This window comes from Armigeres subalbatus, chromosome 2 (genome assembly GCF_024139115.2).
Source record: "Armigeres subalbatus isolate Guangzhou_Male chromosome 2, GZ_Asu_2, whole genome shotgun sequence".
NCBI lineage: Eukaryota > Metazoa > Arthropoda > Insecta > Diptera > Culicidae > Armigeres > Armigeres subalbatus.
Genome location: NC_085140.1, coordinates 242,711,357 through 242,739,116, shown reverse-complemented (window position 1 = coordinate 242,739,116; position 27,760 = coordinate 242,711,357). Strand labels below are relative to the sequence as shown.

The window sequence follows — 27,760 nt, the reverse complement described above, 5'->3', positions numbered from 1 at the left end:
AACTGAATCAATCTAAGAAATTTATGTACTAATAGAATCAATTCTCTCACTTCGTGATCATTTGCTCTGAATTCTCACGCAATCACTCTTAACAGCTGACCACAGTCATCAGTGCCTCAATGACTATAGATACCTTGCTTGCTGATACAAACAACTTCTCAACATTCTGGCGCTAGACAGCTGCCATCATTGGCCAAAAAACATACATACACAAACTCAAACGACCGTGTCACGATCACAATCATCACGATCAGTGCATGATCGGGAGCTGTTGGACACGGAGGTTGTGTCCACTGACTCTCAGTGACGCTGAAGACACATTCGCCTCACGCTGCTGTGCCAAACCGAGAGACCACTACTCTGCGCTCGGTGACGATCATTCACAGTTTGAACTCAGTGACGAAAGGTGACAACACCGTGAAGAAACTCTCGGTTTAGAAAAGGAATTTTCTTTGATAGTGAAAAGAATACGTGTGGAGATATTGATTATCATCCTAATTTAAAGTGATACGTGAATAAGCTCGATATAATTAGAAAAATAAAAAAAAGTTGATATTTGCTAGTTGTGACAAAACAGAGGAATACGAAAAGTTCATTTTCCAGGTACGAAAGATTTAAAAATAGTCGGTCATCAAGTGTTACAACATCATGTCAACTCCACCCGCGGCCAGTAATAGAACAGAGGCAAGCTGCACCGATATCGTCAGCATATTTGGTGGAGAAAACAGAAGAATCTATTGAGTAACAGTGCGTTAGCACGATCATGTTTTCACCTCGGACTGTTCGATTGCGTAAACTTTGTAGCAAAGGAATGTCCCGAATTTCAAGTGGATTTCGGCAACTTATCAGTTATGGTTATGGGTCTTAAATAGGAATACAACTACGAAGTTCCTCCTGTCTCCAGTGACTGAGTCTGGATCTCAAGTGATAGTGAAAATTTTTGCCTATCAAAGATGGCGGTCATTTCAAGAAGACAAGAAAAACGGCCACCGATGACGATGGTGGCAATGATTCTATCTATATCCACCCGCCGCCACCGTCAACACTTCGTCGTTTGCTTACAAGACTATACACCAGACCAGAGATAGGTGAAACGGCGACAAGAAAAAGTGATGTTTCGTGTTTTGCAGCCTGAATACCGACCAACGAGTGGCCATCGAGCGGGCGATGGGTGTTTTCCTCAGTTTTTTATGCCTGTTTTATTTTCAAATTTTGCGAAACAGCAAATCAGATTTACGCGAGTAAAATAAGAAAACTGATTCTAATGGCCAGTGGACTCTATTCACGTCAGCGAATGCTCGCGCTTGAATATCGTTTGGGAGGATGTTTTACACATAGATGTGCACAGTAAAGGGTTTGTCACCTCTCTGAACCAAATGTATGAGGCAGAATACTGGAAATAATATATAATATGATTTATATATCTATATGAATTTTTATTTACATAGATATATAAATCATATTATGTAATATATCCATGAGTTTGAATTCCCTTCCTGACGATTTAGCTCAAGATCCGGTTGACCGATTTGCAAAAACTTCCCACTAATCAATTCGTCGGCGTCTTGACTTCCGTGAGGTTTGTATATACTAAAAGCTGGTGAATTTGACGGGGAAAGGTAACAAATCGATGAAATACAACTTTGGATTAGTGGTTGTGGAAAAAAAAAACAATAGCACGGAAATTGATCTAGTGCGGTGCTGCAAATAATTCAGTACTTATATGGTCGGGGTTCAGCCAAACTGCACCAAGCGGCTTTTCGACTGACTTGTGATATTTTGCTTGTAAAAGGACAACGGAAATAGTTTCATATCACTTTAAACGTATATTTGCAGTAGGATATCCTCAGTTATGGGATTGAGGGATATCCGATACGACTTACGATCAATTAAATCTGCTAAACGAAAGTTTGAGCAGAAAAATCATTAATTTTTCGTTGGCGCTTGGTGCGTTTTGGCTGAACCCCGACCATATGACATTTGCAACACACCCGGGCACAGCTGAGTATTTTTCGCTAGTTATTATTATTTATTCAGACTAAGGCCGAAGTAGCCTGTGCGGTATATAAGAGTCTTCTCCAATCGGCTCGGTCCATGGCTACACGTCGCCAACCACGCAGTCTACGGAGGGGCCGCAAGTCATCTTCCATCTGATCGATCCACCTTGCCCGCTGCGCACCTCGCCTTCTTGTGCACGTCGGATTGTTGTCGAGAACCATTTTAACCGGGTTACTGTCCAACATTCTGGCTACGTGCCCGGCCCACCGCAGTCGTCCGATTTTCGCGGTGTGAACGATGGATGGTTCTCCCAGCAGCTCATGCAACTCGTGGTTCTTTCGCCTCCTCCACATACCGTCCGCCATCTGCACTCCACCATAGATGGTACCCAGCACTTTCTTTTCGAAAGCCCCATGTGCGCGTTGGTCCTCCACGAGCATCATCAAGGTCTCGTGTCCGTAGAGGACTACCGGTCTAATGAGCGTTTTGTAGATTGTCAGTTTGGTACGGCGGCCAACTCTGTTCGATCGGAGCGTCTTGCGGAGTCCGAAGTACGTACGATTTTCAGCCACTATGCGTCTCCGAATTTCTCTGCTGGTATCATTTCCGGCAGTTACCAGTGAGCCCAATTACACAAATTCTTCAATCAACTTCGATTTCGTCACCACCGATGCAAACTCGCGGTGGGTGGCTCACATTGTCTTCTCTTAAACCTCTTCCTATAATGTACTTTGTCTTCTACGTGTTGATGACTAGTCCGATCTGCTTAGCCTCTGATGAAGCCTCCATCTTCTCAAAGCTACGTTCCATAATATCTATGTCGTCGGCGAAGCCAAATAGCTGGACGGACTTATTGAAAATTGTACCACTCGTGTGAATCTCTGCTCTTCGTATTATCCCTTCCAAAGCGATGTTGAATAGCTAGGCTGACCATACGTACCGTATTTAACGGGACAGTCCCGTTTTTTAGACCTTTTTGTGCTGTCCCGTCGTAATCTGAAAAATTCTCAATTTGTCCCGTTTTTTCATTGATTCTGCATTGATCATACATAGAAAGTTTTTTGTGTCCCTATTAGAGAAATATACAGCTCTCGGCTGGCTCATCCTTAAAAAAGAAAGTGGACGAAACCCAGAAAAAAGTTTGAGATGAGATTGCTATCTATGCCGTTTTGTATTTTCCATTGATCGACTTTTCTTAACGATTTTAACAGTTAATGACAACAGTTTCTCCGGGAGGTTTTTAACACAACAATGATATTTTCTGCTTATTCCGGAGTTTAATGCCTTGACCAATTTCATCAGTGGATTAAACGAAGTTAGTAATCTGGTAGACAAGTATGTATTTCCTTAAAATCAGGTCACGCCTCAACGTGAAGCGCAGGGACAGACATTCTAATTTTCAGGTTAAGTTTATTTGACGTTATTCTGTTTGTAAATCTTCCGAAGTAGGTACTAGGGTAATTGATCCGATAGTCGTGGGTGTTCCTATAGTCGCGGTAGTGTAGTTTTTATCAAATATACGCAAATAACGCAGCAACCCACATTGTTTATCAATTAGTTGACCTGTCATTAAGTGAAAGAGTTGAAAACTGTTTTGGATTTACTAAAAAATCGGTAAAATATCACTGAAATACTGTAATTTATTCTCTGCCTTGTACCAAAAGTTGCGGTAGTGTTCCCATAGTTGCGAGTCCCGTATGAAAACAATGGGATTCGCAACTATAGGAACACGAATTAGAAAATATCGCAACTATTGGAACATTGCACCAATAATTGGAGGATTAATTTTAGGTAATAATGACAGGAGCTGCTGCCATCGGAATACTTTCTACTAAAAATATAAAAGAGGAGCTTTCGAATGCACAATTTAGGTAAGCGAAATAAATTATAGCTTCTGTGCTTAGTTCCTCCACTATTGGGTCATTTACCCTATTGTTCAATAATTTGTTTCTTTTCGAATCATGCAAAGTCTTTCTGAATAATTCTGATTATTTCGAAATCATCCACTGTAAAAAAACGACGGCATGAAAAATATAATTTATAATAAATCAACTGAACAAAATCAAGTTTAAGGCAGTTTCAAACCTAGGGAAAATTTGGTCGAATTATGGGCTAGATCTAAGGTCTCCACGTACTTTAAGGCTAGTCCACACATCAGAAACTTGTCTGCAAATTTTGCTTGCGTGTGTGTGGACGAGATTTATGGGATTCCGTTATGAAAAATTAGAAATTCGGCTCGATTTGAAATATAATCCGGCGGAAATCTCCGAGAATCCGAGCTATAAACCAGCCTATAAATTGGCCAGGATTTTTTATCTTTCCGCGACGAAATTGCATGAGTCCTGCTTTTTTGGGAGCACATGGGAACAAAATCAATTGACAAGATTCCCGAAGTGTGAGGCTACTTTTAGCGTCATTGAAAATCAATTTCGATCAAAAAGGACTGTGAATTGATTAGATTGGTCTTGGACTATTGTTTGTTATTTTCAAATGTTTAGAATTCGAAAAGCTTTTGATATTGGTCAATAACAAAATTTTAATGCATGTCTAAAACTACCATTTTTTTTTTTTGCCTTTCTCGTATACAAAGTATACGTAAAGGCTATATGTTCGCTCCAAAAACAAACTTTTTATAGAAGGCTCGAAAACCTCTAGTGTTATATACCAATCAACTCAGCTCGACGAATTAAGGTGATGTCTGTGTGTGTGCGCGTGTGGGTGTGTGTGTGCGCATCAAAAGAGCACAAAGTATAGCTCACTTTTTTTGTACTTACCCTTGACCGATTTCTTCGCAACAGGTTGCATTTGACGCAGTATTCTGTCCCATTGTTTCCTATTGAAAATTGGCCGGATCGAACAATGGGCTTGGAAGTTATGGCCAAAATACTTTTTCTCATAAAAAAGCGCGTAAAAAAGTCTAGCTCACTTTTAATGCACTTACCCTAAACCGATTTCCTCGCAACAGGTTGCATTCGACGCAGAATCTTGTTTCATTATTTCCTATTGAAAATTGGCCGGATCGGACGATGGGCTCAGGAATAATGCCCAAAATCTCGCCCAAAATACTATTTTTTTACCGCACGAGAAAGGCATCATCACCGCTAGGTGGATTAATCTGGGTTTTATATTGAGAGATGCGTAGTTTTCTATTCCTTCGTGTTTTTGCCTGATTCCCGTTTTGCAAACGCGTTTGTCCCGTTTTTTCACCGAAATGATCTGGTCAGCCTATTGAATAGCAGACACGAAAGACCATTACCTTGCCGTAACCATCTGCGCATTTCAAAGGGACTCGAAAATGCTCCTGAAGCTCGAACTACGCACATCACCCGATCCATCGTCGCTTTGATCAACCGTGTCAGTTTATCCGGAAATTCGTTTTCGTGCGTTAGCTGCCATAGCTGGTCCCGATCGATTGTATCATATGCGGCTTTGAAGTCGATAAATAGATGATGTGTGGGCACGTTGTATTCGCGGCATTTCTGCAATACCTGACGTACGGCAAACACCTGATCTGTGGTAGAGCGTTCACCCTGGCACCTGGCACAGCCCCACGAACTCTCTTGCAATTGGTGTTTGTCGGCGGCATAAAATTTGGGCGGAAAATTAAAGGCGGCATTCAGCAATGTGATTACGCGGTAGTTCCTACAATCCAGCTCATTCCCCCTTTTTGTAGATGGGACACACGACATCTTCCATCCACTCCTGCGTCAGAGCTTCATCCTCCCAAACCTTGGTAATTACCCAGTGCAGCGCTCTAACCAGTGCCTCACTCCCATGTTTAAATAGCTCTCCTGGTAGTCGGTCAACCCCAGGGGCTTTGTTGTTTTCAGCAGGCAGGGAATAAATTTTTCTTCAATGCGCAAGCGCAACAAGCGACAAAAGAGAACCAATGACAAAGCTTTGTTTTTGTCGGAGATAATAATGACAATGATCCGAAAATTTTTGTCAGTAACAAAAAAGAAGACAATATTGTTGCTAACTTTTCATCCTGTTATTTTGCATTATCTCTACAGCTAATTTCGTGTTTTTGCTATCATAGTTTCTGCTTTTATGGAAATATTCGAGAATCTAACTATGATTACAAAATTAGCATCGTATTCTCGGAAATATCAGAGCATGCACGGCAAATGATTCTTGTCATATTGTGTTTAGGTTCTGATAAAAGCTTGTTGCGAGGTGCGTTTGTCAGTAACAAACTCTGTTGACGACAAAGGGTATATTGTTAGGCTTTGCTCGAATATTGATTCCCTGTCAGCAGGCCAATCTCCTCCTGGATTGGTTAGTTGGTTAAAGCACCAGTCTAGCGTACTGTAGGATCATGGGTCCTGTCGAAGGGAAAGTGGTTACCTCCAATACATTTTCCAAATCAGTATCTTCCACATAATGTACATATTCACATATGAGTTTTCACAACATTGTAAATCTTCCTGGATTTCCTGGAGATCCGGAGCCGGTAAAATTATGTCCTGGGCGCATTCTCTCAGGTTCATCACCATACCGCCATCTTCGTCTATCACATCGCCATTCAGGTGTTCTTCGTAGTGCTGCCGCGACCTTTGGATCACCTCACGCTCGTTCATAAAAAGGTTCCCGTTCATGTCCTTACACATATCAGGCTGTAGCACGTGGCCCTTACGTAAGCGGTTCAACATCTCATAGAACTTTCGTTCGTTATTAGCGCGGTACAGTTGCTCCGTCTTCACGGTCTCGATCTTCCTGCTGGCGCTTTTTCCTGCGAAAAATCAAGTTTTGTCTGTTCCGCGCCCGTTTATATCGTGCCTCGTTTGTCCTCGTGCGGTGTTGCAGCAATGCATCCTGCATTCTATTCTTCAACTAACTGCTCACATTCGCCGTCATACCAGTCGTTTCTCTAATCCGAGAGCACCGTGCCAAGTGCAGCGGTTGCTGCGGTGCTACCAATGGCGGATCGAATATCTCTCCAACCATCTTCAAGAGACGCTGTGCCTTGCTGCTCAGTTTAATGTTAAACCTCGGCGTTCGACTTCGACGCGTGTTGTATACCGTCGAGAGTTTTGAGCGCAGGCATACTGCAACGAGGTAGTGGTCAAATTCAATATTCGCACTGCGGTAAGCGCAGACGTTCGTGATGTCGGAGAAGAATTAATCGTCGATTAGAACGTGGTCGATTTAGTTTTCCGTTCCTTGGTTAGGTGATCTCTATGTGGATATTTTTGCAAGGAAAGAAGTTTATGCATCGTTGGCCGTCATTATATTATTTTTCGATATGGTGTGCAGACTATCCGGTCCGATGACCGGTCTATACATTTGCTCCCTTCCTACCTGTGCGTTCATGTCGCCGATGACGATTTTGACGTCCCGCAGTGGGCAACCATCGTCCAGCTGTGCGTAGAACGCTTCTTTCTCGTCGTCGGGTCTCTCTTCATGTGGGCAGTGCACGTTAATGATACTATAGTTGAAGAAACGGCCCTTTGTCCTCAGCTTGAACATCCTTGCGTTGATTGGCTGCCACCAAATCACACGTTGGCGCATCTTGCCCAGCCAGCACTATGAAGCCGGTTCCCAGTTCGTTGGTGGTGCCACAGCTTTGGTAGAAGAATTAAGATGCCCGGTTTTCCACACTTTCTGTCCTGTCCAGCAAGTCTCCTATAGCGCCACGAAGTCGAAGTTGCGGAGATGTGATTCATCGTAGATCATCCTGTCGCGACCTGCGAAACCTAGCAACTTGCAGTTCCATGTTCTAAGCTTCGTGATCGTGATCCTTTATTCGTTGCCTTGGTTTTTGCTCGTTATTTTTCGCTAGTATTGAACACAAATTTATGTTACAAGAATGTATACATATATGTAGTACATTTGAAACATAGACAACCACGAGTTAGGAATTCCTGAACACAGGGAACACTTTTTGACAGTATTAAACTCCGCCGAAGGAAAGTGCCTAACTCCGCCAATTGGTAGGCTAACCATACGTACCGTATTTAACTGGACAGTCCCGTTTTTTGGACCTTATTGTGCTGTTCCGTCGTAATCTAAAAAATTCTCAATTTGTCCCGTTTTTTCATTGAGTCCTCCAAAGAGCTCCAAAATATTATTCAAACAAATTCAATATTTGAGGCAGAAATCTAAAATCAAATACATAGTAAGTGTTCTTTTGTGTGTGTCTTCATTAGAGAGATTTTCAGCCCTCGGCTGGCTCATCTCTCAATGAAGAATGTGGACGAAATCCATCAAAAGAGAGATGTTATGTTATTAGTGTTGCTTTCAAAAGAATGCTACACACAAGGAGCCCTCCTTAGCCGTGCGGTAAGACGCGCGGCTACAAAGCAAGACCATGCTGAGGGTGGCTGGGTTCGATTCCCGGCGCCGGTCTAGGCAATTTTCGGATTGGAAATTGTCTCGATTTCCCTGGGCATAAAAGTATCATCGCGCTAGCCTCATGATATACGAATGCTTAATGAAACTAAGCTGCGGGGCGGCTCTGTCCCAGTATGGGGATGTAATGCCAGTAAGAAGAAGAAGAAGATTTCACACTTAGATTATTTTGCAGAAATCTTGGTATTTTTTACCGAAATTAGGTAATTCTTTTACTAAAATTTCGTCATAATTATACCAAAATTCCGCAAAGTTGACTTTTTACCGAGATCTCGGTAACGATTACCGATGAATTTTTATCGAGATTCGTCGAAATTATTGCCGAGATCCCGGCAATATTGAAATTTCGAATTTTAAGTGTGTATGCCGTTTTGTATTTTGTATTTTTGTATTCACGTTCATCTTATTACGCACATTACGCAACTAGTGTTTGTTTCTTCTTATTCCGGAGGCATTTAAATTTGGCCAATTTCATCAATGGTTTGAACGGAATTAGTAACTTGGTAGGCAGAAACTATGCTTGCTTGTAAAACTCAATCTAATTTAATTGAGTATCTAATGTTTATTCGTTTGTCTAGGTTATAGTTTTACTGTTTTACACATCGTTGAATATTCTAAACTATTTGCTGTGTGGACAAGTCTTGTCTTTTGACATTTTTTCTTAAAACTATTTTTCTTAGGGTCGATTTCTTCACCCTCGCTTAGACACTAAACTAGGTTTAATCGTATGGGTAAGCAACGCTTAAGAGTTAAGCGGAGGTGAAGAAATTGGCCCTTGGCCATCTAATGTCTAAAACCGGCCTTAGGCAGGGTACTTTGACTATTGTTTGTTATTTTCAATTGTTCAGAATTAAAGAAGTTTTTTTTACATTTTTTAGTAGACTAAAATAAAATTTCAAAATTCATTTTTTGAATATTGAGAGATGTAAAATTTGTTGTTCCTTCGTGTTCTTGTCCGTGACCCTTTGAGGAGTGAAATATTAGTAGTTTAGTATTTTCCAACAACTAACTTAATGCAATGTCTCGTTTTGCAAGCGCGTTTGCCCCGCTTTTTCACCGAAATGATCTGGTCAGCCTACCAATAGGTTAATACATTTCTCGAATTAAATATTTCACATGCTGTGCACCCGCATATGCATATCAAGTTTTCAAACCAATACGATTTTCAAAGTCAGACTTTAAAATTGACTTTAGAACTCAACTCCTAAGCATGCCATTGTCGATCGTTTATATTTGTGAAAACAACTTATTTCGTGTTTTCTTTAGTATGACTATACCAAAACGATCTGCTGTGCTCGTCTTTTCGTCACACATTCATTAGCAGCAGCAGTCGATAACGTACAATTTTGAAAACGCTATAAATACCTCAGAAAAACATTTGATTGTTCAACATGGATGATGAGAAAAAATATTAGATAATTTATTGTCCAAACATTACATACTCATCGTCAAATTTTCTACTTCTCCCACAAACAAAACTGCACTTACAGAAACTTTATATAAGCTATGGAAAAATCATCCCGCCCCGTGAGAAACCGCAAACGAAGTAGGTTAGTTCGAATGAAGGAGAGCCCTGAGTCTCCGCTGCGCTGCCCTTGTTTTGCTGCAACACCCTCCGACACTAACGTACCGTATCTACATTTGTTGCCCTGATTTAAATTTAGAAACAATCATCAAATCCAACATGTTTCATGTTATTTTCGTGTGTTTCTCTCCTAACAAATCTGTTTTTGCCGAGCTTGATTGTATTGGGACGAAAAACACGACAAAAAACATTGATGTTTTCTCGCGGCGCATGCGTGATCATTTCACGATCACACCCACTAACAAAGTCGCCACTGCTGATGGCGTGAAATTCACTCTTCATCATCCAAACGATCAGTAGCTTCATACGAGCGCACACAAAACAGGTTGCTCTGAAACGTGATACTGCCACTAAACTGCTATCTGCTGTTTGTTTGTCGTTGAGTTTGTTGAACTACCATTAACACATTACAATCTGGCGTCCTGTTGATCGTTTCACTTTTGTTGTTGTTCCGCTTCCACAGGAAAGTGTGGCCACCTGGTGACATCCACCGGCCAATCAAGCGGCTCTTTACGCCGGAAATCAAACGCATGCTCAAGGATTGGCTGGTTCGGCGGCGCGAAAATCCCTATCCGAACCGGGACGAGAAAAAGCAACTGGCGTACGAAACGGGTCTCACCTACACGCAAATCTGCAACTGGTTCGCAAACTGGCGTCGTAAGCTCAAGAACTCCGGCAACGATCCCGTGAAGAAGACCTGGGGCAATTTGATCAAAAATTACAACACCAATGCGAAGGGAAACGTGGAACAGTTCAGCATTTGCTCGGAGGATAGCATTTGGGGCGAAAATGGTGACGATTCGCAAGGGTCGCGATCGCCTCCGCCGGGTGGCTTTTCCAAACGATCGTATCCGACGTACGGTAACAACAACCACAGCAACAATAACAACAGCAAAGGTTTTATAAACTACATGAAATATATGGAGAGTCGAAATAGTGATACATCCGACGACGAAAGGCCTGGTGAAGGTTATCCGGGAAATATGTTCGTTGAGCAGTGCTACACTCCCAAGAACTACAATGCCGTGTTTGGCCTGCCTGGACAGGCGCAGTGCTTTCAGGTTTGTTAGAACATTGATATATGTACAAATCCCTGTAGTCTCATGTCCGGTTTTCAATTCATTAAAAAGATAATGAGTAGAACTCGCTCTCTAGATGTTTGATATAATTGAATGTTATGCTAAAACTAGAAATACTAAAATTAGAGATCGGTGAAGACGGCATCTTGTTTCCAATCGAACCGTCAAAAGCGGTTCCAATTCGACTTGTTTACTTTTTGCATCCATAAGAAGCAAGCAAAAAGTTCAAGTGATGCCAGTATTATTTTCCCCATGTCATGCATTTTCATACGTTGCCATTTCGACAGTTTTTCACACCGCCGGTCTCTGGTTATAGGGTGGCTAGCTAAAACTGCACTTTAGTACCGAACTTTCAAAACGATTTACATATCTGCTTTTGTAGTCAAAGATTTAAACGTCGATCTGACATCTTAGAATTTGACTGATAGCACTTTTTGAATCCAATAATAAAATAATAAAAGTGCGCGTGATTCCGTTACAGGCATACCTCGATAGTACGTACACCTCCGTAATTTTAGTGTACGTACTATCGAAGCGTACGTACTATCGAAGCAAAAAAATTCCGAACAAAAAAAATTTTTTTTTTGCCTTTCTATTTATTTGGGAGCGGTGTAATGTTTGTAAAACTGATCGGAAGCCAAAATTTCGATAGAAGGCTCTGTATTCTAAGCAAATTTATATTTGATATAGTACACAACGGACCAACATGACTCAGATTTTTCTTGAAATGGTGCCTACATATAGCATTGCGCAAACTTATCGTCCTTGTAAATGTTAGACTATTGTTTTTATGAAATATTGTATGTTAATGCTTCGGAACAGCCATAAATTACGTGATATTCGTGACGTTATGTTACATTACATATGTTACACACTGCCCATGATTTCATAGTTGACGTAACAACCAGCACCATCGATGTTGGGAAAACGCATTTTTAATAATTTTACCCAAATCATCATATCAATCAACAAAATACATGAGCTAATCTGTCTAAATGAACAATATTAGTAGTTATTTTAAGGCCGCGGGGAATTAATTATTATTCCTTTGATTGAAGTGGTCAAAATATGCATACGACAGTTTATGCGATCAAACAAACGTTTTGTGAAATGTTTGTTCCCATAACATGGCGTAAAAACCAGGCTACTATGTGTGGTTATATAGCGCTAAAGAATAATTGTAGTTAGTTCCAACGATTTATTGATTGAAGAAGGGAAATCTTTTGAAAAGTTCGAGTTTCCGGGAAAGGTTTTTCGGATAGCTCTTTCCGTGAAAATTAAAATTATGTGGTAAAGATAAAATTATGTGTGGAAGAGTTCGTGTTGCAAAGAATTTAATCAGTACCGTACGGGGATTTTTGCACTATTACAGCATTAGAATGGTTCTGTAACAAGTGTGCAAGCAGTTACCGTTTTCATGTATTGGCCAAAGCCCTCGTTCCAACCAAATTTAAAGCAAACATGGTTCCAATCCCTATTTTAAAATACTCGAGTAGACGAGGATTAGAAGTAAATCAATCGTGATTATATTGCGAAATGAGATATGGGCCTGATTTATATGTAGGATATCAAAGCACAAAATATCAGACGACAATATCCAAATTTGCTCTGAAATATAATGAGGCTATCAGCGGTACTTGGAAGAAGTAATTAATATCTCGAGCTTTCAGTTTGTTTTTATACATAACACTTAAATAACACTTCGGTGCATTTTTTTGTTGATATTCTTGCCTGCTCTTTCGAATCTTACATCAAAGTCCTCCATATCATGTTTTATAATTCAGTTCTATATTAGGAATATATTAGGATCCTTCCGGGTAAATGTGCTTGAAATATACATACCAATATTATCAAGCTGAGGTACAAATAAAAAGCCATTTAACACGCAGTAATTCTTATGTGTTAATTCCTCAATGGCAGACCTCTCCTGCCACGCAAAAACGAAGCTAGATTTTGGTTCTGATAAGCACTTTTAGAAAATACCCTTAAATTACTACACTTTAGAGGAGGAATGGGGATTTAGATAAGTGTGATTTCCCATACACAATTATGATATGCTTCTAAAAAAAGTGTGACACAAATGGATAATCATTACGTTACATAATTAATGGATTTTCATTCTTCTTTTATATTAAACTTCCTTTTGAATGATCGCGATTGTCTTAAATCAAAACTTTTTTCCACAAGAAATGCTTGCATTAGCAGGAACTTGCATATTAATTTTTTTATTACAAAATCAGTTACGCCCAAATCTTGAAGTAGTCCTGAAATATGACAAAGTAAAACGAAAACCTCTGTTGTGCTTAATTAGTGGCTTGTGAATGTCGAAAAAATGTGAGACAGGTTTTTGCTCCGTATTGCAGCAGGTAATGGAGGTACGTCAACTCATGCGATCAAATGACCATTTTTCCAAAAACAATTATCGCCATAACTCGAATGTTTCCGAACAAAACATGAATATTTTTTCATGGAGCATATGTATAATCGTACGAAGAATCCATATCCGCAAAAAAGTGTGTTTTGGTCATTTTGGCTTGTACGTCAACTATGTGATCATGGGCAGATCATGCATAATTATGCATGTTACTACAAAAAGTAGTTGATCACAACATTTTTACGTGACGTGTTTTATGGAATCCACCTATAGATTTTATGTAAATGAAAAGCTTTAAGGTTGTCCTGCGCTGTCACTGTCGTTGCGATTTTATTGGCTCTATTGACGCTTCCTTACCAAAGCGACAAACTGTCAGCTATAGCAACAAACGCATCGCGTTGATTTGAAGGAACCTTCATTATGATTCGTGATTATATACAGACGTACATTACACTAATATGAGTATAAAGATAACAACAAAAAGTGCGATGTGGGATAATTTTTGGCAACATAGCCACTATTCAATACATTCTCGGCCAAACATAAAGATTCTTTTTTTTCCGAAAATGTGTGTTTGTTCTTCAGGAAACTAAGGAATTACTACATGAACACCCTCTGAAATTATACTAGAATTTTTTTCGTTTTTTAGTTTGAAATTATTTCAAGACTTTATTTGTTATTTGTTTTGGCATTCATACATATTTTCCTCTGAAAATTCCTTAGGAAATTCATTCAAAAATCTTCCTATTTTCAAATTTCTCCTAGATTTGTTTCAGATATTCTTCTAGGTTTTTTTTTTTTCAAGAATATATCCAGGAAATCCATAGGTGAATCCATCAAGATTTTTCGAAACTCAAACTCAAACCAAGAAATAAATCGCGATTTTTTTTTCAAAAATTACTTTAAGAAATTCTTCAGGAAATCCTTTCGGATACTCCTATTCATTCTGAAAAAGGAACTTCCCGGAGCAGTTATTGAAGGAATTTTCTGCAGAATTATTTGAGAAAAGTCTGTGGTAATTCCGAAACGAATTACCGGATAATTTTTGAAGAACTTTTCGGGGGAACTTTAAAATAGATTTCTGAAGAAGTTCTTGAAGTAATTTCCGGGGAAATTATTGGCGGATTTTTTGGAAGAATACATGGAGGAATTTCTGGAATAATTATCGGGGTTATTGTTTTAAGATATTGCTGCAAATTCCTTCCAGAGGAATTTCAAGGGGAATTTTTGTAGGTAATTCCGAAAGAGTTTTGACCAGTGGTGGATATCTGTGAACCTTGTTCACAAAACTCATAGCATGCAAAATACTCGCGAACACTTGTTTTGCCTTTTCTTGCCTACCTACTACTCGCAGAGAAAACAGAAAAGCGAACCCGAAAAATGTTCGTGGAGCTTCGCGAGTCATTCGGGTTAATTTACAAAATGTCATAAACCATCATCGGAACATACACAGCAAATAATTTTGAAAATTCAACGACGTGTAAAACTGCAGCTGGTCCCAACAAACGAATAAACATTAGATACTCAATTGAATTTGATTGGATTTTACAAGCAAGCACAGTTTAAATTCATTTTGATTTGGAAGAACACTAATATCGATTGAATTTTGCGTTTATTTGCATGCTCCAAATATGTGCATGAAAATACATTTAAAATTACAACATATTTTTATCTGTGTAATTCTCATGGATGTTCAAGCAAGAACACATTTGTTCATTGTTACTGTGTTTATGTGAGGTGAAATTTATCCATTTTGTTCGAAGTAACCACAAATACTCGCGATGGTGATTTTTACTCGCGAAAAAAATACTGCCCTGCTTTTTGTCTTTGCTCAGCCCGTACTCGCGAACAAAGCAAGCAATGCAGGAAGTAGGTTCGCGCGAGTATGGCATTTCTGGTAGGCCCAATTACACTCTTTTCTTACTCGTGAAGCGAATATTTCCAGCACTGGTTTTGGCGAAATTTAATTTTGCAAGGAGTTTCCAAGAGAATTCCCGAAGAAAAGAAACGGGAACAATTTTCCGGGAGAGTTCTCGGAGGAATTTCTGGGGCGTGAGTATCAAGGGCTTCCACGTGAGTTTCTGAAGAAAATCCGGAAAGACCTCGAAGTAATTAAGTAACTCCAGAGAGAATGTCCGGAGGAGTTTACATGGAAATTTCTGAATGATTTTCTGGTGGAAGTTCTGGGAAAGGGGATGTGAAAATTTCTAAGAGAATTCCTAAATGAATTGCTGAAGAAATTACCGCGAAAATAATGGACGGTAAATTTGGAAGGATTAACGGAGAAATATTTGGCTATAATTTAAGATGGATGTCGGGAGGAATTCCGGAGGAACTCCTGTAGGAACTTTCAGAGAAATACCGGGAAAAACTCCGGTAGGAATTCCCAGAGAAACATCCGGAGGAATTCCTGGAGGAACATCCAGATAAATTCCGGAAAACTTGTAATACACGAAATTGATTCACGCTGACTCACGCCGCCGCCAATCACCACCACGCCACTGGCACTGGCTGAAAATGATCTATCACGCCATTTCAATAGGCGCACAGGTCTAGATAGAATATCAAGTTAAATCATGTATGGAATTTTCGACCAAACTACCAAGGTATCCCAGTAGAACCCTTGGGAGAAACTACTGTTCCATGATAAACTTCTTCGGAATTCTCAGTAAGACGTCTCAGAGGATATTTTCCACCAACAATTTTCCTCATTTTAGTAACGCTGCTAATTTGTTTCTCAAGAAAAAATTTGTTACCGACAAGTGGATAGAATGGAACTAAACTTAATGTAAACTAAACTAAACAGTAAAATATCTTGCCGATAATTCTATTTTATGAATTACCATTCCCATGATGAAATTAATTTACTCTTCGGGGAAATATTTTCTGATCTATCAGGTGAACTAATGCATGAGGAAGGGTTCTAGAACTGAAACTAATTTCCTTGATAGATAAAATCATTCATAAACATAATAATTGTTCAATTAAGTGGATAGCTAATCTGCTTTCTAAGACAATCACACCCATAATATTTCATTTATTGCTGGTAACACTCTTATGCCGATGACATACTCACACGAGTGCGTGTGCGAACGCGTTCAAGACAAAAGAATTCCTCTTGCTGATATTCTGCTTTATGAGGGCTTGGACGCGCTCCGCATCGCTCAGCTGTTTCAGATGTTCCTTCAATGAATTATTGGCAGTGGCTGATTTTCTACCCGCCGCTTCCACATCCAGGCGCTATCGTATATGCGCAAATAGCCAGCAAGAGTTAACCGCCAGAAATTTGTATGGTGAAAGACATCTAACGCGGGTATTCTCAAAATTAGGAACTTTTCATGAAAAACTATTTGGTACCGGTTATGAAGGATGGTGTCCGCTACTACGCCTACCAAATATTTTTTCGATTAAGGTGCTTAATTTTGAGAAATCGAACCTTAGATGCCTTTCGCCATACTGATTTTAGAAAGTTAACTCCTAGTGTGCCGCTGTAAGCACGCTTGAAGTAGGCGATTCATTGTTTAAAATGATAGTATAATATGTGTTACGTAAGACTGGCAAACATTTATGACAACCTGGCTTTTTCAAAGTTTTGCTACTGAATTCCTTATAGGCTCACGATGGTGTTTAAATCAGTTGTGAAATTATTGCGTAACATATGAAGGACCCCCGCATATGCCATGATCAAAGCATATTCAAATTTTTACTAAAATCGTAAAGATAATTGAACGAAAAAAAAAAAAATTTTTTGTGTACGTACTATCGAGGTAAAATGTACGTACAATCGAGGGTACGCACTATCGAGGGTACGTACTATCGAGGTATGCCTGTATATTCCTCTCAAAGTGCTTGTGATATTTTTGCTGCAACTGGAGTACCACCCACTATTGTTTTATACATCATACACAGTGACATAAGTGTATATGCAATTATACAAATTGAAAATACAAAAAGAAAGCTGAAATATATTAAAATTTCTTCTGATGAATTGATTTTATGGAATGCTATTAGGTATTGTTTTAAACGATTTTTCAATACTTAAATTCTTACCTTCGCCTCTCAGCAGCTGATGCTCCATGCTGGGCCAGATCGATTAACGTCTTTTTCTCTGAACATTTGCAATCGGAGGTCGTCCTTTGTCAGGCCGCATATTCAGACGCATGGCAAGGTGAGGCTTTGTTTCAAAATCTTGCTCAAGAATCTTCTCCCTGTTTAATCTGCTTGTTTTTGGCGCTGCTGATCTGATTTCTTCTCTAGGACTTTTTTTTATTCGTTATAATCGAGACCGAGGCTGGCTCGTCTCGTCTCTAGGACTTTATTCAGCGTTTTGCTATGATTGATTAGATAAAACAGCATATTTTTTGTATATTCGAAAGCATGTCATTTCGCTCTCTAATCAGCAGGCTGGAAATCTCGGAACTAATTACTTCCAATCCTTTGGAAATCGCATTCTGTTTGGGGCACATAAAATTAGAGGGCGAACTTTTGTCCGAATCCGAAAGAGAAGAACTAAAAGGCTGTGATGTCAGAACTTCCTTTTCAGGTGCTTGTGGAACATTTTAATTATCTGGCTAAGAATAACGCTACGGATTGCCTGTTCCGGTGGTAGAAGTCCACCATACAGGTGACCCCAAATTCTTGGTGTGATGCGGCTTTATGCTTACCGTGCCTACGAATGAATGGTTAGGGGGGTCTAAATAGAACCTAACCGCTAACGGAGCCTGTGAAGCACCAGGGCACCCTTCACAGTATCTAGCCCTTACTGCGCTAACCGGAGCTATGGCGTAGTTGACATTTTGTTTCTTCGAAATAATCGGCTACTCTTATTCAATCTCAACTTGAGGTTAAATAAGGGTGGGATTATGAGCATGTTTTTATTTAGTTTTTCAACAAATTGTCACCTATATGGATTCGCTTTATGCGTTATACACATTGTACTCTGTGTTTCGTCTTCGACTTTCTTGATAAGATACCAAATTTGTTTCATCGTTGCTGTTCATATTAATGCTGAAGTTGTGGAGTGCATTATCTTAATTTGCAATGGCTTCAGTTAAGATAGCTCAAATCAATCTTCAGCATAAAAGAACAGCAACGATTAATCTTTGTAGACTCATGCAAAATGGCAAATCCCAAGTGGCTTTGGTGCAGGAACCCTATTTTCGCAAGGGTAGCTTCTACCTAGGTAACCTAGTGAACCCGGTTTTTGCTGCTTTCAGTAAAGAAATGGCAAACTCTCGATCAATGCCGCGTGCATGTGTGCTTGTTAACAATGCTATTGTTGCTACACTTATCTCTGAACTAACAACCAGAGATGTATGTGCTGTCACAATTGATGCAACTGGCGGAACCCCCGTCAGGAAATACGTCTATTGTTCGGTTTATTTACCACATGATGAACCATCCCCTACGGATGCTTTCAAACGAGTTGTCATATATTGCACTTCAAAAGGCCTTCCGCTAATTGTCGGCAGTGATACTAATGCTCATCACATCATCTGGGGTAGCTTTGATATCAATCTGAGAGGCTCCAGCTTGATGGAATACTTAAGTAGTACCGAACTTAGTTTACTTAACATAGGCAATCGCCCAACCTTTATGGTATCTAATAGAGCAGAAGTGTTAGACATAACCCTTTGCTCCAATAGAATCAGTCACGAATTGACGAATTGGCATGTGTCAGATGAGGAATCGATATCTGACCATCGCTACATCTACTTTGATCATTTGAATGTTACTTCGCAGACCTTGCGTTTTAGAAATCCCCGTTCAACAAACTGGGATCTTTACACAGAGTTGCTCTCTACCAAATTTCATGGATATCTACCTATAGAAACTCCTACCGACTTGGATGATGCAGTTGATACTACAACGTTGCACATCGTGAAAGCTTTCGAAGAAGCTTGCCCTTTACGTTCTGTAAAAACCTCAAAAGGAACCCCTTGGTGGTGGAATTCCGATTTGGCTAAGCTAAGGAAGCAGTGCAGAAGGAGTTGGAACAGACGCCATTCAGCAGGGACGGATTCTTTCAAGTTGGCTCGCAAACCTTACAAGAAGGCTCTACGATCTGCTGAACGATCCGGCTGGAAAAACCTTTGTGCAAATGTTTCCAATTTGAGTGTCGATTGAATAAAATTCATGCGAGATCCAAGGATTTCCAAGTTGGCGAAATTCGCAAGCCAAATGGCGACTACACTTCTTCTGATGAAGAATCGTTAGAGCACTTATTTGATACGCACTTCCCTGGATGTGTCGATATAACATCTTCGGATGATCCTGATGTCTTTTCATGTAGCTATGGGTCTTGGGCTCAAGCACGTAGAATCATAACTACTGAATCGATTCAATGGGCACTTAACAGTTTTGCTCCCTACAAATCTCCAGGGGAGGATGGGATTTATCTTCTACTTCAGAGAGGTTTTGAACATATCAAACATGTTTTGAAAAAGCTTTTAGTATGCAGTTTTGCTACTGGGTATATTCCCATATCCTGGCGGGATGTCACTGTAAAGTTTATCCCAAAAGGAGGACGTGCTTCGTATGAAGAAGCAAAGAGTTTTAGACCCATCAGTCTGACCTCATTTCTTCTGAAATGCTTAGAACGTATTATCGATCATCACATTCGTGATTACTGTTTGGCAAACATGCCTCTTCATGTTAATCAACATGCTTACCAATCTGGAAAGTCCACCGTGACTCTTCTACACAAGGTTGTGTACGATATCGAGAAAGCATTCGCTCAAAAGCAATCGTGCTTGGGTGCTTTCTTAGATATTGAAGGTGCTTTCGACAACGTGTCTTTCGATGCAATATTGGAAGCCGCACGTTGTCATGGGCTACCTAATATTATTACATAATGGATTCAACAGATGCTTAAAAACCGACATCTCTACTCGACATTACGTCAAGCAGCGATTAGGAAATTAAGTGTCTGCGGATGCCCTCAAGGGGGAGTATTATCTCCACTTTTGTGGAATCTCGTTGCAGATACGCTATTGAGGTTACTCAATAATGGCGGTTTTCCCACCTATGGATTTGCCGACGACTATCTTACATTGATAGTGGGTTTGTGCATTACTACCTTATTCGACCTGATGCAAAATGCTCTTCAGGTAGTTGAAAGTTGGTGTCGCCAATATGGCCTTTCGGTCAATCCGAATAAAACATCTATTGTTCTTTTCACGGAAAAACGTAATCGTAATGGTATTCGTCCGTTTTGTTTTGGATTTCTCAAAAAAGTCGTCTTCAGGTGACTTTTAGAGCTAAAAAAATGCAACTTTTGATGGGTAAATATGCTCAATATCTTCTACCGATTAAAAGTTATGATCGTTTTTCTGTCAAAATTACATTTTTTTTCATAAGTTGATATCTCCGGTTAGGGCAGACCAAACAAATATATTCACACGGCATTTGAAAGAGAAAATCATATTCCTCATTATGTCAAAAAATTGGGGATATGTTATTTTTTTATCTCAAGTTTAACAATTTTTACTAAAATCATGTTTTAATCAAATAAATTGATATAACTCGACAATGGAAGAAGATACAGACGATATTCTTATAGCAAAACACGCGGTTTGGAAAGCCCCAAAAGTCTTCAGAAGGTGACATCCGTGAAAAATAAAATATAAAATGAGCAGATCATAAATATTGTTTTTTGAGGGACACCCTAATTCTGGTAAGTAAAATTACTCTAAACAAGTGAGCTTAAGAGCTACATAAAAAGTTTATATAGCAAAGTTGATTGGAAAAAGCTGCGCTACAACTTTGTAGAACATTTTATGTCCATATTCCGCAAAATAATAAAAAAAAATTCACATTTTTATAAAATGGCCCACCCTATTTTTCGGTAACTCTATAATAAGGGCCCGAGTATCCAGAACAACTTTGTAGAACAATTTTTTTTCTGAAAAGTATGCTTTAGGCCGAAAATGCATCTTTTCTCGTAAATCTTGCAATACGATGATAATGATAAAACTGATAAAAAGGGATAAAGCTGTAGATTTTTTATTTTTCATTTCTCACAAATGTCACCTTCTGAAGACTTTCAGGGCTTTCCAAAACGCGTGTTTTGCTATAAGAATATCGTCTGTATCTTCTTCCATTGTCGAGTTATATCAATTTATTTGAAAATACATGATTTTAGTAAAATTGGTAAAATTTGAGATAAAAAAATAACATATCTCTAATTTTTTGACATTATAAGGAATATGAATTTCTCTTTCAAATGATGTGTCAACATATTTTTTTGGTCTGCCCTAACCGGAGATATCAACTAATGAAAAAAATGTAATTTTGACGGAAATACGATTATAACTTTTGATCGGTAGAAGATATTGAACATATTTACCCATGAAAAGTTGCATTTTTTGAGCTCTAAAAGTCACCTAAAGACGACTTTTTCGAGAAATCTAAAACAAAAAAAGTATATCAAAAATACTGTTTTTGTGAGGTACACCCTAATCCAATTAGGTAAAATTGCTCTAAATCAGCCAACTTAAGAGCTACAGAAAAAGTTTTTTTAGCAAAATTGATTGGATTAAGCCGCGCTACAACTTTGTAGAACATAACATGTCAATATTCCAAAAAATAAAAAAATATTTTCTAATTTTTTTTATATGATGGGCCACTCTATTTTTTGGTTGCACCATAATGATGGCCTTACTATTTCGAACAATTTTGTAGAACAATAGTTTTTTCTAAAAAATATAGTTTTGGCATAAAATGCATCTTTCCGCGTAAATCTGTATCCTGGACCATAGTGCAGTTGTACGACCAATTTTGGCTTATGGATGTCTTGTGTGGTGGCAAAAGGGGGAAGTGAGGACAATTCAGTCTAAATTAGGCCATCTTCAAAGGATGTGCCTAATGGCAATGACTGGTGCGTTCTCTTCAACTCCCACGGCTGCTCTCGAAGTTCTTTTCGACGTGGCCCCACTACACATACATCTCAAACAAGAAGCATTTTCTTGTACTTACCGACTATGCGTACTCGGTTTTATGGAAGAGAATCCTGTAAACCGCAGTTCTACACACACTTCGTTGTTACCGCTTATGGTTAATTGGGACAAAATTTTCCTTGCTCCAAGTGATCTCACACAAGTTAGTAGTTTTCCTTATAGGACATTTTCAACACAATTCCCCTCGCGGGATGAGTGGACATCTGGCTATTTGGAGAGAAGTATGTCGGACAGCATTGTTTGTTACACTGACGGCTCCCTCCTCGAAGGTAGAACAGGTGCAGGAGTCTATTCGCGTGAGCTGAGATTGGAACAGTCACACTCACTGGGTACACACTGCACTGTCTTTCAAGCGGAAATATTTGCCATCATGTGTGGAGTGCAATCTGCACTGCAGCAACGCATTATGGGCAAAGTAATATACTTCTGTTCAAATAGCCAAGCAGCTATTAAAGCTCTCGCCTCGGCCAACTCAAGGTCGAAGTTAGTAATCGCATGTCGAACTCAAATTGAGGAACTGAATTCAGTAAATACTTTACACCTTATATGAGTACCTGGCCATTCTTCCATAGCTGGAAACGAATTGGCTGATGAGTTAGCTCGTAATGGAGCATCGCATGACTTTATTGGTCCTGAGCCAGCTATTCCAATATCCAAGTGTTGGGTGACTGTCACTCAGCACAAATGGCATTGGAGTAGTCTGGATTCATGTCATCAAACAAAATTGTACATCCGGGAGCCATCTCCGGTAGTAGCAAGCTATTTAGCTAATCTGTCTAAACAGAATTGCAGTGTCTTAGTCAAGGCCTTGACAGGTCACTGCCGACTGAACTATCACATGGCAAATATTCAACGCGTTGAATCATCTGTTTGTGATAGTTGTGAATCCGATTATGGAACTTCTTATCATCTAATATGTAACTGCCCAGTCTATGCACAATTGCGCTTCCAAATATTTGGTAAACACTTACTTAGTGAAATTGACTTCAGAAACCTGAACCTTCAGAGTATTTTGTTGTTCATAACCCGTTGTGGTAAGGAGCTATAAGCTCTTATATGCTTATGCGTTGTATGCCCTCCAAACACTCCCTTTGTTCTCCCATCCACATTCCTTTCCTTTTTGTTCACTTCCTTTTCCGTCAGGTGTGTGATGAAAAAGGCTGTGAAGGCGATGGCACAAATCTCTCAAATTGAGGTGAACGTGCCCCTGGAGCCGACGTTCTGATACCTGATACCAGGTGCTTGTGGAACATTTTTGACATTCTCTCCATTCCACAATAGGCCCCATATAAAGGTGTGGCCAAAACTACCAAAAGGCCAATTTTCGATTTGGGCGAGTAAAATGTGATGAATACACAGCTTATAAACTATATTTTTATAATCAGGACGGTTTTTATTTTTTAGATTTTTTATGGAGGGGTGGGGGGCGTTCAAACTAGCCCCTCCTAGAAATGATATTTTTACGTTTTTTTGGGAAAACGGACAGCTTTCCCATGTTTTCGTCTCAAAAGTAACATAATTATATATCGTTACAAAGCTCTTGAACAGATCTATGCAATTGACTTGATAATGTAATAATAGCTCCGTCCAGAATTTAGTTTTTAGTAGTTTTGTAAAAGCATATTTTACGCGATATTGAACGAACAAAACAGTTTGGTACCCCGCAATACCCCGCAGTAAAACATCATGCACTTCACTATTGAACTCTTAAGCTTTGAGGACCATGAATAAAATTCTGCCCAAATTCACCATTTTGTAAGATAAATTAATTTTGAGAATTGCCCATTTTTGCCTTTCTCGTGTACTTAGTATACGTAGAAGCTATATGATCGCTCTAAAAGCGTTTAAAAAAGCCCAAACACTTATAGTGTTTAATTCTGTCTGAGGTGATGTCTGTGTGTACGTGTGTGTGTGAATATCTGTATGTGTGTGAGCAAAAATGATCTTAATTTTTTTTAGGCACCTACTCTAAACCGATTTACTCGCAACAAGTTTCATTCGTCAGAGAACGTTGTTCCATTCCCTATTAAAAATAGGCTGGAGCGGACTATGGGCTCAAAAGTTATGGCCAAAATACATTTTCTTATAATGTACGAGAAAGACAACATTACCGCTAGGAGGATTAATCAGGTGTTTTGGTAAAATTCTTATTATTCAATTTTAATCTGAGTTACTCAATAATGCCACTTTAATTGAATTTGGTGCCGAACACAATTTACATAACATTTTAAGAGGGAGGATTATGCCTTAACGTTGTGCATAATGAATTATTGGCAGTGGCTGATTTTCTACCCGCCGCTTCCACATCCAGGCGCTATCGTATATGCCCAAATAGCCAGCAAGAGTTAACCGCCAGAAATTTGTATGGCGAAAGACATCTAACGCGGCTTTTCTCAAAATTAGGAACTTTTCATGAAAAACTATTTGGTACCGATTATGAATGATGGTGTTCGCTACTACGCCCACCATTTTTTTTTCGATGAAGGTGCTTAATCTTGAGAAATCGAACCTTAGATGTATTTCGCCATACTGATTTCAGAAAGTTAACTCCTCGTGTGCCGCTGTAAGCACGCTCAAAGCAGGCGATTCATTAAAAAAAATCATCTATCATATAAAAAGCGTTACGCAGTGAGAAGGGAAGTTGTTCAAAATGAATTATTGGCAGTGGCTGATTTTCTACCCGCCGCCACCACATCCAGGCGCTATCGTATATGCGCAAATAGCCGGCAAGAGTTAATCGACAGAAGTTTGTATGGCGAAAGACATCTAACGCAGTTTTTCTCAACAGTAGGAACTTTTCATGAAAAACTATTTGGTACCGGTTATGTAGGAAAGTGTCCGCTACTACGCCTACCAAATATTTTTTCGATAAAGGTGCTTAATTTCGAAATATTTAACATTAGATGCCTTTCGCCATACTGATTTCCAAAAGTTAACTCCTAGTGTGCCGCTGTAAGCACGCTCAAAGCAGGCGATTCATTTACAATGAATTATTGGCAGTGGCTGATTTTCTACTCGCCGCTTCCACATCCAGGCGCTATCGTATATGCGCAAATAGCCAGCATGAGTTAACCGCCAGAAATTTGTATGGCGAAAGACATCTAACGCGGGTTTTCTCAAAATTAGGAAGTTTTCGTGAAAAAATATTTGGTACCGGTTATGAAGGATGGTGTCCGCTACTACGCCTACCAAATATTTTTTTGATCAAAGTGCTTAATTTTGAGAAATCGAACCTTAGATGCCTTTCGACATACTGATTCCAGAAAGTTAACTCCTAGTGTGCCGCTGTAAGCACACTCAAAGCGGGAGATATAAATCAAATCAAAATCAAATCAAAAACAAATATAATCCAAATCAAATCCAAATCCAATCGAAAACCATTTAAAATTAAAATCCAAATCGAAGGTAAATCCAATCCAAAACCAAACTTAATCCAATCCGAATCCAACTCAAATGAATCGCCTGGTTTGAGCGTAATTACAGCGGCACATTAGGAGTTAACTTTCTGAAATCAGTATGGCGAAAGGCATCTAAGGTTCGATTTCTCAAAATTAGGCACCTTCATCGAAAAAATATTTGGTAGGCGTAGTGCGGACACCTTCCTACATAATCGGTACCAAATAGTTTTTCATGAAAAGTTCCTAATTTTGAGAAAACCCGCGTTAGATGTCTTTCGCCATACAAATTTCTTGCGGTTAACTTACGCTGGCTATTTGCGCATATACGATAGCGCCTGGAAGTGGAAGCGGCGAGTAGCAAATCAGCCACTGCCAATAATTCATTCGAATCCGAATCGAATGTAAATCTAATCCAATCCAAATCCAATAAAGTTGTTTTTTTTATAAAAAAAAACCATGTGTAGATAAGGAGCCTAACATGTAGTTTTTTAAAATTCTAACCCTATGTATTTAAAAGTTTTTAACATATCACTGTTAACAACATTCTAAAAGGATTTTAAAATTACTACTTAAGGCACATTTCAAGATGCTTTTAAGTGGCTCAAAAGCTGCCTTTCAAGAGGCTCGTAAGCCTCTCTTAAAGCCTCTTTTTTTAAGAGACGCGAAAGCCTACTTTCAAGAGGCTTGGAAAGCTCCTCCTCCAATGGAGCACCTCAATTGATGCAAAAATAAAAAGGGGTATCACACAAGAAAAATATTGAGAACCGCTAATCTAAAACATATTTTTTAGATAAAAACATGATAAATGATTTGAAGGATCAAGCTTTTATTTGAACTACATGAGACAAGTATGCGTAGAAAGGTAACACAATTGAGCATTAGAAGATTTGGGATTTAGATACTTTAAGTCGCACCCAATAATCTTAAATTGACTCCAAAACTACGTAATGTGCAGTGGTTTGATTAGTTTAACTTAACACAACACATTCAATATCTAGATTAAAAAAAAACACATAAATAAAGTTAAAACAAAACATTCAATATCAACACTTCAACACTAACATGAATCTTTTTACAAATATGCATCTTCATCTTAGGTGACGTCAACTACCGGGGAATGTCCTCCAGACTTCCATTGCAACTCTGGTTCCATCATAGCGGCTAACTTTCCCCATGCGTATCGAGCGGAGAACGGCACTATCTACCTTACGCCAAGCACGACGGTGTCTCCCTCGATTAACCAAAGAAGTACGAGTAAATACAAAAATAGCATCATGGAAAAATATCTGCGCGATCTTGGTGAAATCGACCCAGCGGAACAGGAACCTCCAACTAACGAATATCCGATGGGTCCCAATCCGTTCCAAGCGTTAGCAGTTCAATCACAGCTCAACATAACCCCCGTCAGTCAAACGAGCGGCTGCGAACCTCGAGGCCCTCCATCACTCTCGAAATGGCTCGAAAGCACCGCCAAGTTCACGCCATCGAAAAACAACTACATCGATTGGGATCAACCTGGGTAGCAGATTTCAACGTAAGCTCACACAATGCCATCTCTAATCACTTGCTTCCTTCTAGAAGACCGTCCTCATCGAAAAAACGATGTCACTCAAATTCATATCAACCGCTGGACCAGTCAGAGCACCACCGGTCCACCTCCCAGCCCCCGCAAGAACTCGATGAATCCGGAGGGTTTGCAGTGCATCAAAAAGACGAAATCGATGCAGCGGAAGCGTTGACGCGACTGGCGAACAATTTCCGGATGAAGTTCTACACATGAAACGGGAGGGTGGACTGCGGAAAAGTCCACGCGTAGGATTAGAACAAACGGCGATAGCATTCCTGAACAAGCTTAGAGACATTATAAATAGTTATGTGTATATGACAATTAGCTTTTACAATGCCATGCCTAACGATATGATGCTTTCTAGAATTTGAATGACGTATTTTATGTGTGACTGAAGTAGTTTACGATAGATAAAATAGATCAGAAATATATGTAGCTAAGAAGTTCAAAA

The 27,760-nt window shown here is 39.4% G+C and overlaps 1 protein-coding gene across 6 annotated transcripts; it reads left to right on the top strand.

The window, feature by feature from the left end:
- Nucleotides 1-238: 238 nt before the first annotated feature.
- On the top strand, nt 239-27,760 carry LOC134212010 (uncharacterized). 6 transcript variants are annotated; one of them, XM_062689484.1, is made up of 5 exons: nt 239-603; nt 9,840-9,899; nt 10,398-10,995; nt 26,840-27,261; nt 27,321-27,760. In XM_062689484.1, the coding sequence occupies exons 2-5, from the start codon at nt 9,856-9,858 to the stop codon at nt 27,520-27,522; spliced, it is 1,266 nt and encodes a 421-aa protein (XP_062545468.1). In that variant the 5' UTR covers nt 239-603; nt 9,840-9,855; the 3' UTR covers nt 27,523-27,760. The 6 variants fall into 6 exon arrangements, with proteins under 6 accessions (XP_062545468.1, XP_062545469.1, XP_062545470.1 ...); XM_062689485.1 differs by having other exon boundaries at nt 242-603; nt 27,324-27,760; XM_062689486.1 differs by lacking the exon at nt 9,840-9,899 and having other exon boundaries at nt 242-603.